The sequence below is a fragment of the Talpa europaea genome (assembly GCF_964194135.1).
Source record: "Talpa europaea genome assembly, chromosome: 10".
NCBI lineage: Eukaryota > Metazoa > Chordata > Mammalia > Eulipotyphla > Talpidae > Talpa > Talpa europaea.
This window is the reverse complement of record NC_140077.1, coordinates 9,520,734-9,534,756: the sequence shown is the minus strand read 5'-3', so window position 1 is coordinate 9,534,756 and position 14,023 is coordinate 9,520,734. Positions and strand designations below refer to the sequence as shown.

At 38.3% G+C, this 14,023-nt stretch overlaps 1 protein-coding gene across 1 annotated transcript in view; it reads left to right on the top strand.

Moving 5' to 3' along the window:
- Positions 1-6,293: 6,293 nt before the first annotated feature.
- The window catches only part of CCDC172 (coiled-coil domain containing 172), a gene marked incomplete at both ends in the record, with an annotated part of 40,321 nt that continues 32,591 nt past the window's right edge, over positions 6,294-14,023 (top strand). The window contains 2 exons of the mRNA XM_084244546.1: positions 6,294-6,372; positions 6,551-6,636. Coding sequence (XP_084100672.1) covers positions 6,294-6,372; positions 6,551-6,636 — 165 coding nt within the window. The remainder of the gene's footprint in view (positions 6,373-6,550; positions 6,637-14,023) is intronic.

The window sequence follows — 14,023 nt, the reverse complement described above, 5'->3', positions numbered from 1 at the left end:
AACATTGTCCATAGGTTCTTGGAAATCGCAACTTCAAGCAAAGCAACGTGTAAGGAAAGCAGATCCTCACATAAGTCATTTTGTACAACAGCTGCAATTGTTTATTTCTCATCAATATTATAATGAAATGAATGATGTTGAATGGAACGATGCTATCCAAGGACATGCTGTAATTCATTAAGATGAGGTCATCTGGAGTAGGGCAGTCTCTTTATCCTGTATGGCTAGTATCCTTATAAGGAGAGGTGAAGAGACAAAGCGGTGGAGACAAAAGGGAAGAGAATTTGAGGGACAGTGAAGCCAGAGATTGGAGGGATGCGTCTATAATCAAAGAGACACCAAAAATAACCAGCAAGACCAGAAGTCAGGAAGAGGCAAACCAGATTCTTCCTCGGAGAGCCCATAAGGAGCCAACACCTTGATTCAGACTTCTGGCCTCTGGGAAATGTAGAGAATAAATTTCTGTTGTCTGAAATCAATTAGTTGATATACTTGTTTGTAGCAGAACTAGGAAAGTAATCTAATATTAAGAAACCAGTGCAAGGAAAAAAAAGCAAAAAAATAAACAAATGGGACTATATCAAACTAATAGCTTCTGCGTAGAGAAAGTATCAGTAAAATAGAAAATTTTAAAAAGTATTAAAATTTCTCCCATCTACCAAAGGGGAGTAGGTAGATAGGTACATAATCTGACAAGGGTCTGATAGCCAAGATGTACAAAGAACATGTATAACTGACAAAAAAACTAAAAAAACAAAAAAACCAACAACTGAGAACCCAATTAAAAAATGGGCAAAAGAGTTAAATAGACACTTCTCCAAAGAAGACAAACAGATGGCGAACAGCACAGGAAAAGGTGTTTAATATTGCTTATCATCAGGGTAATGCAAATCAAAATCTACCCCTCACACCACAAAGAATGGCCCATATAAAACAAACAAACAAAAAAACCCAAAAACAAACCCAAAAACCCAAAAACAAACAAACAAAAAAACAAAAAACAATAATTTTTGAGGGTGTGGAGAAAGAGGAACACTTGTATACTCTTGATGAGAATGTAGGCTTGTCTAGGCCCTATGAAAAATGAAGATACCTATGAATATGAAGATACCTCAAAATATTTAAGAAAGACCTACCATATGACCTAGCAATTCCGCTCCTAGTTATCTATCTAAAAAAAGGCAAAAAGCACTAACTTGAAGGGCTGTGTGCACTCCTATGTCCATTGCAGCACTATTTACAGTAACTAAATTATGGAAACAACCTAAGTGCCCAAGAACAGGAGCAGATTAAATGTGGTATATGTACACAACTGAGTACTCTTCAACTCTAAACTCTTCAACTCTTCATCCATCTTGCCATAGATGGAACTGGCCAGAATAATGCCAAGTGGAAGAACTCACAAGCAGAAAGACAAATACTGATGGTTTCACTCCTATGTGGAATATAGAGAAACAAAGGAATCGACAAAACTTAACCAAAATAAAACCTAGAAATATGACTGCAGAATTGAGGCTACTAGAAGGAAAGGGGGGGGTGGCAAAAAGGGGTAGATGCCCAATCATCTATGGCAAAGGATTATGAGTGCTCTGGTGGTGGGTGTGAGGTCTGGTGGCATACATCTGAAGAGGTGTGAACCTATTTCCCTAAATCAAATGCAGTATTGTAAACCAATATTACCTCAATTAAAAGAAAAGAAATAGAGAAAAATAGATAAAAATGAATTGAATGTATTTATAACATTTAAAAAAGAAACCAGTATAATATGTTGTATACAAATTACATTTTTAGTTTTTTTATTAGATATGTTGCCAGTTAAATAAGCATTTACAAGGCACAATCCATTCTCAATTATTCTTCCTTAGATCACATCTGACTTCCATTCGTTTCAGATACACTGCATTATTAATCCAAATTCGAAAGTCTGAAAATGTCTTTAGAAAAAAATATTAATTTGTTATTAATAAGCAATTTTAGGAACTGTATGAGCTTTGAAATAAAACACAACTGCTGAAATAGTCTCATTTTCTCCATCCACTAGTTTTGGGAAGCAGTAAAGGAAACTGAGAGGCTCTCAGGATTCAAGTCCTGATTCCGTTGGTTCCCAGCTACTGAATGTGACAGTGGACAGCTCTCTCATAGTTTCCCGATTGCAGTGTGGAAATAAAGCATGGAGCTCACTGGCTTGTTGGGTTGATTAGAAGAACTAAGACATGCCAAGCTCTCAGATGGTGGTAGCACATAATAATTTATTAGTGCATGTTAGCCACCAGTCTTTCTTTTTAGGAGTTCTTACCCACTGCCACAAATTAGCTCTACAAAGCAACTCTGACATGCAACTCACCTGCTAGAAAACATTACATGGTCCTCCACCCTGTAGATGAAAATGTTAAATACCCTGCAAATGTTGACATCATCAAATTTGTCCAGTTTTTCTCCCATTCTCACTATCTATTGAGGCCCCATCCTCCTTGAAAACCCAGCTGAGAGATTATCCGCCACCAGTAGGTTTTCCCACCTCACCTATATGAGACTTTTTCCTTTCTCCCTCTGCTGTTTTCCCACAGCACACTGCCTGCCTGGAGTTATTTGTGCATGCCATGTGCCACTTGATAAATGATGACCTCCAGGAGGACAAGGCCTGTATCTTTCAATTTTGTATCTCCCTATAGTACCTAGCAGAGATTTTTACACTTAGTAGATATTCAATAAATGGCTGTTAAACTTAGTTGAACCCACATTTTTTTTTTCTTGTTGGCAGATGCCCTCAGAAAAACATAAAATAAATGAATTATGTTTCTTCTTTTCATTGCAATATATATGCCCTGGGCTAGTGGGTATTTGCAAGTCTGGTTTAGAACTTAGGGAAGTCATCAATCTAAGAAAGGAGAAGAAATGCATTTTAAATCACAGGAGCAATATAGCCTTATATAGGACCTTCCAGCAAAGCATTTACTGATGGCTCAGTCACCCAGGTGCTAGTGCTATTACGAACAAAAGTCTCAAGTTGAGAGACAATGAGTGATCTTAACTTTTATATTCCATAGGTATGCAATTCAATGAAACATGTACAGATGGAAAGTTTAGATCTGAGAATCATATGTGGGTATCACAATACAAATAATTGGCTTTCTTTCTAAAGAACATCTGTTGAAACATCTGAAAGCAGTTGTTTATACTGCTGCCAAAATGTTGAAAAATATAATAATTCTCCAGTGAGGTTAGAAATATCCGGGGGAAGAAAAATACTTTTTATGTAGTTCTGTTTTTATTAAATCCTGTTGTTGTGTCTCTAATATGGCACATAGGAGATGCTCAATAATATTTGTGGAATGAATGTGGAATGAATAGCAGAGACACATTAAACAGTTGTTGAATGAATCACTTCTTTTTATTAGACTGATAAGATATATTTTCAGAAAATAGTATGCCTTAGTTTTACTGTGCCATATACCATTTTTATTTGGCATAAATTTAAGTAATGCTACTCTTGCACTGAGCATTATAGAATGTAATCAGCATTTATATCTATAAGAAAAAAACCTTAACACTATAGAAAATATATGAATAAAGCTAGATATATGATGGCAATATTGCAGTATCTCAGTGCTACTTTTACTCATTATTACAAAACACTGAAAATTTGAATTGTGGGCTTCCATAATCATGTTAGCTTCAACAAATAATATAAAATTAAAAATCTTGCTAATGTTTATAGATATGGGATATCTGACAAGACTTGAACTTGAGATTTAAATGCACCAACATATTCTGGGATGTGAAGAAAAAGACTGTGGAAGATGAAGCCATTTATCCCCACACCCTCTTTCCAGAATTTCTAGCAGTTCTTTCTTCCATATTCTTCTGTGAGTGTGGAAATTGGGCTCCCCAAAGGCTGCCCAAATTCCACTCTGCCAAGTTTCAATACAGAAAGAGCATGTTAAATAATAAATAAATGTGAGTTTGAGTGTAACTAATAAAATTGGAATGTTAAAAAGCAGCATGCTTTTGAAAACCAGCCTCCTTATGAGGATGCTCCTGGTGTAGGTCCACGGGAAATAATTCTGAAGGGAGTGATATTAATTAGTAATATAATTTATCTTCTGGAAGCCCTTTCCTTTGATGGATGCCGTGGCACAGTTCATAAGCCTCCAAATGAGTGCTCAAAGAAAATGGTTCAAACCACAATTTTAGCTTTGTTTTCCATCCTTGAATAGCTATAAAAGAGTCAAATTTATTTCAGTATATCTAAATTTTTCACCTACATCCACATGATGGAGGATTATGAAGTGATAAAAATGTATTTATGAAGAGTTTTCAATGAAATGGCAAAATGTTGGTGATGTAATAAGAGGAAAATCAGTAGAAACCAAAATTAAATTCATCATCTCCGATTTCAGATATTTTAGTTTTAGATCTCCTGTTGCTATATACTAGGTCTGCAATCTTGGCCAAACATTTAACTCTCTGTGTCTTGGTTTCCTCGACTATATATGGTAATAGCAGAAAGAATTTCCAAATGATATATACTATTTTAAATAGTGCCTGATAAATACTCAAAAACATGATTTTTTTTACAATAACTTCAAATTTATATAAAGAAAAAATGCAAGGTGAGAAGAAGCACCTGGAAGGCAATAGCCAAAATGTCATTAATATTTGCTTTTGAATGATGTTTATGGGCTTCTTATGGTTTCTGCTACATTATACTTTTCAGTAGGCATGCTTCTATAATATAGTTTAAAAATTAAGTTTTAGGCATAGATGGCTTGATGGAAATGAGGGTGGAAATTTGGAATAGGTTAAAATTTAAAACCAACTATACTACACCATTAATTAAATATTAATTAAGTCTATTATTCAGATGATGTGACAAAACATACATTTATCTTATTTCACTTAATTCTAAATTCACTCTAACTCAAAATTACTTTTTAAAGTTTAACCAATGCCAATTAAACATGCAGAAGTAAAGTCAAATGTTTATTATAATCTTAATATTTTGACCCACTAAAACTAAAAATATTTTATTTTTTAATTTAAAAAATCCCAGGCAAGAATCCCAAAGGTGCCTTTCATGTTTAAACTTTAATTAGCAACCACTTTGGTCTCTGACACATATTGTGCAGATACTGAAGTGTTAATATTACTGCAGCTTGATTACAAAAGGCAATGATTAATTTTAAAGCAGACAAAAAGATATGCCCTGATTACAAAGGAATGATTAAGGCGGAATGTCAGACATTGCACATTTAGAACAGTCTTTGTCGTAGTCAAAGGAGAAGAGTTTGCAGAAGTTTATATTTAGAATCACGGCCACTTTGCACCTCCCCAAGCGGTGCAGGCACCTGGGCTGGGGAAGGCCTGCACTTCAGGGCGCTGCGCGATGCGGCCGGCCGCGCGCCCAGGCCCCAGCGAGCCACCGTAGCTTCTCCCCCCCACCCCCACCCCCCGCCTCCCTCCCCTCCCCCAGCCGACCACAGGCCCTGGCCACAGGCCCTGGCCACAGCTTCAGGGGGGTGTTGTGCTCGCGGGGTTCGTCTGTTCACTCCTTTTACCCGGAAACCAAGCGTTCGAAGGGAACTCAGTAAAAAGGGGGGGCGCAGGTGAAAGGGGCCTGCCCAGACTGCCAGCAAGCCATGGCCCGAACTCCTTTTTTTTTTTTTAAGATTTATTTATGCATACAAGAGCTGGGGTACAGGCCAGAGATGTGGGGGCCCCGGGGTGAGAGGATTCACCAGAGATAGAGTGGGGAACAGAACAGGCAGACTGACTGAAACACACTGCTGAGGGGAGCAGCGGGTGAGACAGGAGGGGTCTGCTGTGCCATGTGGGTAGCCCCCTGGGCGGCCGGGGTTCGAACTCGTGCTGCAGAGGCTGTGGACAGCTTCATAGTTTGCTTCTTAACCTCTTGCGCCACCAGGGAGGCCCTCCAACTCCATTTTTATTTGCCACCAAAACAACAACTAGCCTGAGAAGGGCTGAGCCCTCGTCTGAGGGGAGCAGCGTTTATCCAGCAGCCTGTGAGACTTTTCAGGGGCAGGAGGAGGTGCGAGGGAGAAAGGCGGGGTTGGCCGTTGAAACAGGGGAACAGCCAAGAGCCGCTGCTGCTTGCGAAGCGCCCCCAGACGTTGGGCCCTCGCCCCATGCTGCCTGCGGGTGGGGGACAGGGAGCGCGAGGTCCATCTGGAACAATCCTGGAATATTCCTTCTTTATTGTGCTTTCCAGGATCCTCAGACTCAGTTATAAAATATTTAAAGGTGAAAAAAAGGTCCTCGGAGCCCCAGCCACGATGAGTTTAGAATCCTTGCTTCAGCACATCATCTTCTCGGAGCATCAGGCCGAGGAGAGTAGGCGCCTGATGAGAGAAGGTGGGTGCCCCAGGCCATCCCACCAGGCCTTCGTCTTCCTGAGCTGGGGACTTGGATCCAGAGGGAATTCCTAATGCTGTGGTCAGATCAGCTAGAGGATCCGGCTCTGTTATCAAAGGCTACAGATAGGGGGGCTTTAGGAAGACTGATGTGTTTAAGGATTTAATTTGTTTTACAGTGAGATTGGATATAAACAGATGTCGTGAAAAAATTAGGGAAGCAGCGGAGAAGCTGAGTGAAGAGAAAATCAGATTAGAAGCCAAGGTAATTGACATGTAGAGCTTGTTCATTATCATTTAAAAAAGTCTTTTAACTTGAGTTTTTGAAGGTATTTCTCTATTTGACTAGTTGTCCTTCAAGTAGGAAGCACAGTACTGTGCTGGTTCGTGTAGCTCTGTGTTGAATCCATTGGTTACCTTCCGTTCTAATATGAACAGTTCCTAAACAAACCATTTTAAATAATGAACAATTCCTCGGCCATGTTGTGGGATGGTTAATGTTTTAAAATAGCACAATGTCAATGGAAAAATAAATTGTGCAAGTAATTGGAGCAGTTTATACATTTCAAATAATAAATTTAGGAAGTGTACTATGCTGATGTAATAACTGAATGTAGCTTTCAAATGAGTCACTGTCTTTTATTTTCCAACCTTCTACCACATTTTAGACATGCCTTTCATCTCACAGTATAATTTTTCAAGGAGCAGTTTTATTTTTTTTCCTGTAGCATATATAAAATTCTATTATTTTAAATAGAATCAGGGGAATATGATGGCTTCTTGAAGGAGGATTTTGAAGGGAGGGTAGAATTTTAGAGAAACAAAGAGAAATAGAAGGAAAAAAGCATTCAGGGCAAGGGGAAGATGAACAAAAGGCAGACATGCCCAAGGCATATTGGGAGAGAAATCTAGTCAAAGCAGAGGGCGGATAATCTGGGAATTGGAGGAAACCACTGCAGGTTTCTGATCAAGGAGCGGTGTGATAAAAGTGGTTTTAGGAAGATCTCTTGGAGCCCCGGGAGAATGGGAGCTAAGAACATCATCCAAATAAGTCACAGTGAACACCCCTTTATGGGGAGGGAGGGAGTGGTTAGGGGCGGAGGAGCACACAGTTATACAAAATATTTATTCAACTCCTAAAGATAAAATAAGCAGGCATTGTGCAATGGGAAATCTGTTTGAGGAAGTCTATTTGCTTGAATATATTTTAACTTATCACTGTGAGGAATTTCCAGTTCTCTTTGTGAATAAAATAACTCTGCTCTAGCTGGTGACCTTCTGTTCTTTCTACCAAATCTTGCTCAGATATTATCTATGCAGACCTCCTGGAAAACTTTATCATGATTTTCAGTACACCACCTTACAATTAAACAACGACATAAATTTGTGTTTTTATTTGTATTGCTCATAAGCAACATGTCAGGGATTTTTTGCTTATCCATCTTTTATTTTCACAGCCTGTATTCAATGCTAATGCATAGTACACAGTATATATTCGTGTTTGGAATGAATTAAAGAGTACTAATAGGGTGAGTGCTGTCTTTTAAATTAGAATTTGGAACTGTCATTCAGTGAGACCCAAGATCCTGTTTTGACTGTGGAGAGCTGACAAACTAGCTGCTGATGGGGATGATGGGATGACTAGTTGATGGAATGGGTTCAGAATATCATAATGTAGCTTTCTTTTTTTGGTTAAAAATAACTTAGCTACTTCCAGGTTTGGTAACTAGACGCTAATAGAAGTTAATAGGCAAAGCATATACAATTAGGTAGTGCAGAGCTAACACTTCTTGAGAGCCTCCCCTGGTGGTGCAGCGGTTGAGCCCTGGGCTGTGACTGCCCACAGCCTCTGCAGTGCGGTTTGTTCCCTGGCCGCCTTCAAGGGTCCCACAAAAAAAAAAGAGCTAACACTTCTTTTTTTTTTAATCATTTTTTTTTAAGATTTATTTATTTATTTATACAAGCACTGGGTACAGTCAGAAACGCCGGAGGGTGAGAGAATTCACCAGAGCCAGAGCGGGGAGCAGAACAGGCAGAAGGACCGAGGTACACTGCTGAGGGGAGCAGCGGGTGCGGCGGGAGAGGTCTACGCGCGCCATGTGGGATCCTCCTCTGGTGGCCGGGGAACAGCCGGGGATAGAACTGGTGCTTCCCAACCCAGTGCTCAACCGCTGTGCCACGGGGAGGCCCCAAGAGCTAACACTTCTTGAGCACTTATTGTATGCTGAACATAATTCTAAATACTTCACCTGTGTTAACACCTTTAATTCTGCTAGGAATCCTATTGTTAGGGGGAAAAGGCTGTCCTAAAGCTAATTCCATACAGGCTTTGTGGACTCCACTCCCACCCCAGGCCAAAGCCAAAGACACTGGAAACTCCAAATCCCATCACCACCAAAGGGAAGGTGGCTGGGACCTGAGGGTGGGGTTAAGCAGCCAGGTGGATATAAAAGGCAGATATGTGGGCTTTGGGGGCCCCCCATTTTGGCTCTCTGCCAGCTTGCAGCGTCTGGCCAGCTCTGAGAGTGACTTTGGGTTTCCAGGTTGTCGGATCGGGTAGGACGCATTAAAGACTTTATTTCCCTATTTTCTCCCTGAGTTGTACATTTTCCTTATTTCCTTTTCTCTTGTAAATAAACCTTTTATTAACCTTTTGTGTGTGTCTGTAGTAGAGTATTAATAAGTCCCTTTAAAGCGCGCGGGTGAGGACCCACAGCCAGGAATCCGTTCAATATCGGGGCTGCTCTATAACACTATTGCTTCTTTGTAGGGATATCAAAACAGATATTTTGAGCTCATCTTAAACTTTTTTCTTCATGAAGTTCACATATGATCATGTATCTGAAGCTTTTGCATCTTTTTTTTTTGAGCAATGTTTTTAAAGGGTCATACAGAGGGTACCTACATACAAAAGGTATTTTGTACAAAATATGTTTTTCCTGAATTGGTGAAAGTACTGACCTGACAGGTAACAAATGTTTAAATGAAAATGATGGACTCTTTGAATATCTTCTTTGAACAAAAAAACAAGTTTACTTTGTAATATTTTCTTTGTTAGCCTATTTTGCTGAAAATGGAAACGTAATTTGTTGTTATAGACAAATGCATAAAAATGTTGATAAAAATATTTATACTTGAGGGAAGACAGAACAAATCCTTTACATTGTTTAGGAACATTTGCTGAAATTACTAATTAATATAGGCTCATAAATTCATTGCTTTTTAATCAGCTCCTACATATGACTAATAACACAACCGTATCATACTAATAAAACTAACATATGAGGTTCACTGTTCAGTCAATACTAATTTGTAATTGAAATAAGTTGATTTATAATATAGTCAAAATGGTGTGTGTGTTTGTATGTGTGTGTATAAAGATTTTAAAAGTGGAACCACAATTATAATGTAAATGACTAATGGGAAAAACTGAAGAAGTAATCATAAATTGATTTCTTGTTTCTTTTATTCTCAGAGTTAATTATATGTCTGCCAATAACAATGAAAATATATTGACTTGAGTATTTGACTTGGCATTTATTGACCAATTTATCAAGTGGAAGCAGCATAAAGCGAAACTAGAACATAATTTGAATAGGCCAGTTGCTTGAGTTATTTGTACAGTGATACATTCAGAAAATATTTTGGGCATTTATTTTGGAAGTTGCTTGTGGTCAAAAAAATGTATTTAGGCAGTACAGTATTCATTTTTTCTTTCCTGTTCTGTAAAACTCAGGTAGCATGTAATTAGAACTTGAGTGATAGCATTTGCCTTTCAGGGCTCGATGAGTCCTTTAAAATATATGGTTGCAAAAGCCTCTGATTATATAGTATGAGTACTTTGTGAATTGGACAGCTATCGTATGCCTGGTTAGGTTTGGTAATATGAAAACAGAAAGACAAGAACATGCCCTGGATTTGCATTAATGCTTACCAGGATACCCAAAGCTTCTGATATTCAAGGAAAGGTTGCATAGTATTGGTGACAGAGCAAATAAAAATTGTAGAATCACAGAATACTTGCAGTTTCTTTTAAGCATCTGATTGAGGTTTTCCCCTGTTTTAAAAAGTAATATATAGTTAAAATTTGGGCATTTAGTGTTTATCACCATATTACATAAAACCCAACATATGAAGTAAATGGAGGAAAGTCTGAGATTATTTCTTCTTCTTCCCATTTTAACGTACTACATAAACATCTTAACTATAATAAAATAATATTTCATGAATTTTTAAAGGGAAATTATATTGATCTAGACATGTAACTTACAATGGCTTCTTTTACTTCTTTATAATGTACACACTCCTTTTTTTAATTGATCAAATTAGGAAGCCTCTCAGAACAGCAGGCAAAGTCATATCCTTTAGTAATCTACACTCTAAGTAGGGAAAGAACAAAATCATGAATTATTTTCATTTATAATATTGAAATGGAGTTTTGCAATTGAGAGTTTTTTTAGTATAATGAAAGAAAAATTTAGATCCTACTTTAATTTTAGGATGATTAAAAGTTGCTTAAAAAATAGGCATTATTTCTTCCCTCTAGTTAAGATGTGTTTAAATAGCAGTGCATGTGAATTATTTAATATTAATTTTAGAAAATAAAGTAGAAATTCTGCTTACCACAATTTAATTCACACCTATGGTTACATTAATTGTGGCCAAGACAGTTTTGAAGGTAGATACAGTTAGCTTCTTAAGAGTCTCTATGACTCTTTTGTATTAAATTCTTTTAAACTAAATCTCTCTGTCCTGAACATATTAAGGTAATTGTTTAAAGTTGTAAACTGATTCTTTCACGCGAGACACCTTCTACTTGGAGGTTTGATGGACATCCTCTTCACTCCCTTGGTCTCCTTCCTGGCCTTTACTTCTTTACCCGTTTGTGGTGACTCATGTTTTACCCTGAACTGTACCATCTCTTCCCCCTCCTTTTTTCTGTCACCCATGAAACTCTCCTTTGTTCTTCAGAGTTTCGCACCTAGCTCCCTGGCTTCCACTTTATCTCAACTGTCACCATTATCCTGAATGATGTCACTGTATGGTCTAGTTAGCTGCCACCCTGGCCTATTCATTCTTTGGTCTCTGCTTTTTTTAGCAACCTTTTACTCCATTCTGCCTCAGCCACCGATTTCCATAATCATACTTTCTGGGCTTTACCACCATCTAAAACCACTTCACTTTCAAAACCAATCAAGCATTTTACTTTTCACCCACTGGAATTGTCCTCCATTGTCACCAGGTCCTCAAGTCATTTCTATCTGGTTTTCTCCATGAGTGCCTGCTTTTGTATCTGTATTCATTTCCTTCTTTATTCTTACGTTTCATGATTGATTATTCCGCCCTTTCCTCTGATTCCCCTCCTCTTTCCTTGCACTCTCCCCTGCCCCCACCACCACCCCTGGCAAGACTCCACTTGTGGGTGGACCAGTTGTCTGCTAGCATGCCAGCACTCTGGCACTTTCAGGAGGGGTTGGATCTAGCACTCAGGGACAGTAACCTTGGCCTCACCCAGAACTTCTACATGGCCTAGAAATACCACTACATTTTTTCTCATTCTGCAATGATAGTTGTAAACCTTCACTCTTCTCATACCTACAGTCTTCTCTGTTAAACTATTTAACGCTCAAATGATAACCTGGCTTCTTACTTTAAAAAGAAAATAACATCTAGTAGTAAATTTTTATTTTCTCTTCTATGAATCTTAATACTTACCTAAGTGAAGCCCCATCTTCTCTCCTTTCCTTCTTATTAAAGAGGAGATGAGGGGCCTCCCCGGTGGCGCAGCGGTTGAGCACTGGGTTGCGAAGATGCCCGCCATCTCTGCGGCGCCGGTTCGATCCCCGGCTGCTCCCCGGCCACCAGAGGAGGGTCCCACTTGGTGCGCAGACCTCTCCTGCCACCCGCTGCTCCCCTCAGCAGTGTTCTTCAGTCCTTCTGCCTGCTCTGCTCCCCGCTCTGGCTCTGGTGAATTCTCTCACCCTCCCGAGCTTCTGACTGTACCCAGTGCTTGTATAAACAAAACAAAACAAACAAACAAACAAATAAATAAAACATGCCTCTATAAAACAAAAAACAAAAAACAAAAAAAAAAAAGAGGAGATGAACAGTCCTTCTTACAGGACAGGTGGGGTTTGAGGAGAATGGGGGGGGTACCTGCTATAGGTATAGAGTTTCTTTTGGGGGTGATAAAAATATTCCAAAATGAGACACAGATGACTACACCCATCACTTGAATACACTAAAAGGCACTTCTTTGTAAAACGTTTTAAATGCATCATTATTTTTTAAAGTAGCATAGGGGCTATGTGCCTACCCCCCAACTTAAGAAATAAAATACCATATGTACAGCTGAAGTAAGTGCCTCATATGCCCTTCCCTGATTACACTTATCTATCTATCTATCTATATATATATATGAAACTCAACATTTGATTCAGTACTAATATCAGCTGGAATTGATTAGGTTTTTGATAATAAAAATCTAACCATGATGGCTTTACCAAATAAGGGTTTATTTTTCCTCATATAAAAGGAAGTCTGGAAATATGCAATCCAGGACCATTTATTAAGGTTCATCAAGGAAATCTTAAAAGACCCCAGAACATTTCTAAATTTCTGTTCCACCATCCTTAGCATGTAACTTTTATTCTCATAGTCACCAGCACTGTTCTGTCCCCAACCTTTGTATCTGAATTCCAGCTGAAATGAAGAAGAAAGGGTGAGATCAGAAAGCTTCTCATGTGTCTTTGTCATTGCTTTGATGGAAGGGAAGTCTTCTCTAGCACTTAGGCCTGTGTCTCAAGGGTTTAACTTTAGAAGTGGAATGTTGTAATGTGACTATTTTGAACTTACTGTATAATTTCTCTGAACAAAATGTAGTTTTATTAAGATAAAAGAATGGTAGGATGACTGGTTGCCCTTGTGTTCCCTAAATACTTATTCACAACTCTTATGGTCACTTGCTTTCTTTTTGAAATCAGTGGGGGAGAGAGAGATGTTTCCAGAAAAGTAGGGGAATTTCTTTACCAGAGCCTCATCAGATGCCTTCTTCCATCTCATTTCCATGAATTGTGACATGTGACTACCATTGAAGCAATGATTGTGGTCAAGTGATAGTAACCTCCCAAATTCAGTGAACTGTCTGAGGATGACACAGAATTCCAAAAAACAATGAATTAGTTTTCAAGATAAGGAGAGTTGCTTGTTAGGAAGGTGAGCAGTGTCTGAAACAAAGCTTTTGGCAGTTAAAACCGAAATGGCCATGTAGAACATCCCTGTTTGTTGATTGAAATATTTTAAGGTAGGTATTTTATTTTTCTCAGTATGTTATAAAATATACTTTAAATTCCTTTATTTTGAATAAGAACTCTGATGGCTTGGGATGCTTGGAAAAATCATCTGAATTGATAAAAATAAAGGTAAAAATTTATAATTTAGTTATTATTCAGCAGATTTGTTTATTTTTCCTGAGAATATGACCTCAGAATTCCAAGTGCTAGATGCCACTGTAAAAAAACAATCATAAATCCCTAAAACTATTACTGTGGTTACAAAGCTACCTGGAGATGGAATGAGAGAATGATACCACTTAAAAATATGTAACAATAAACATATCTTGTAAGAGATTTATAAATGTATAGTGAAAGTAT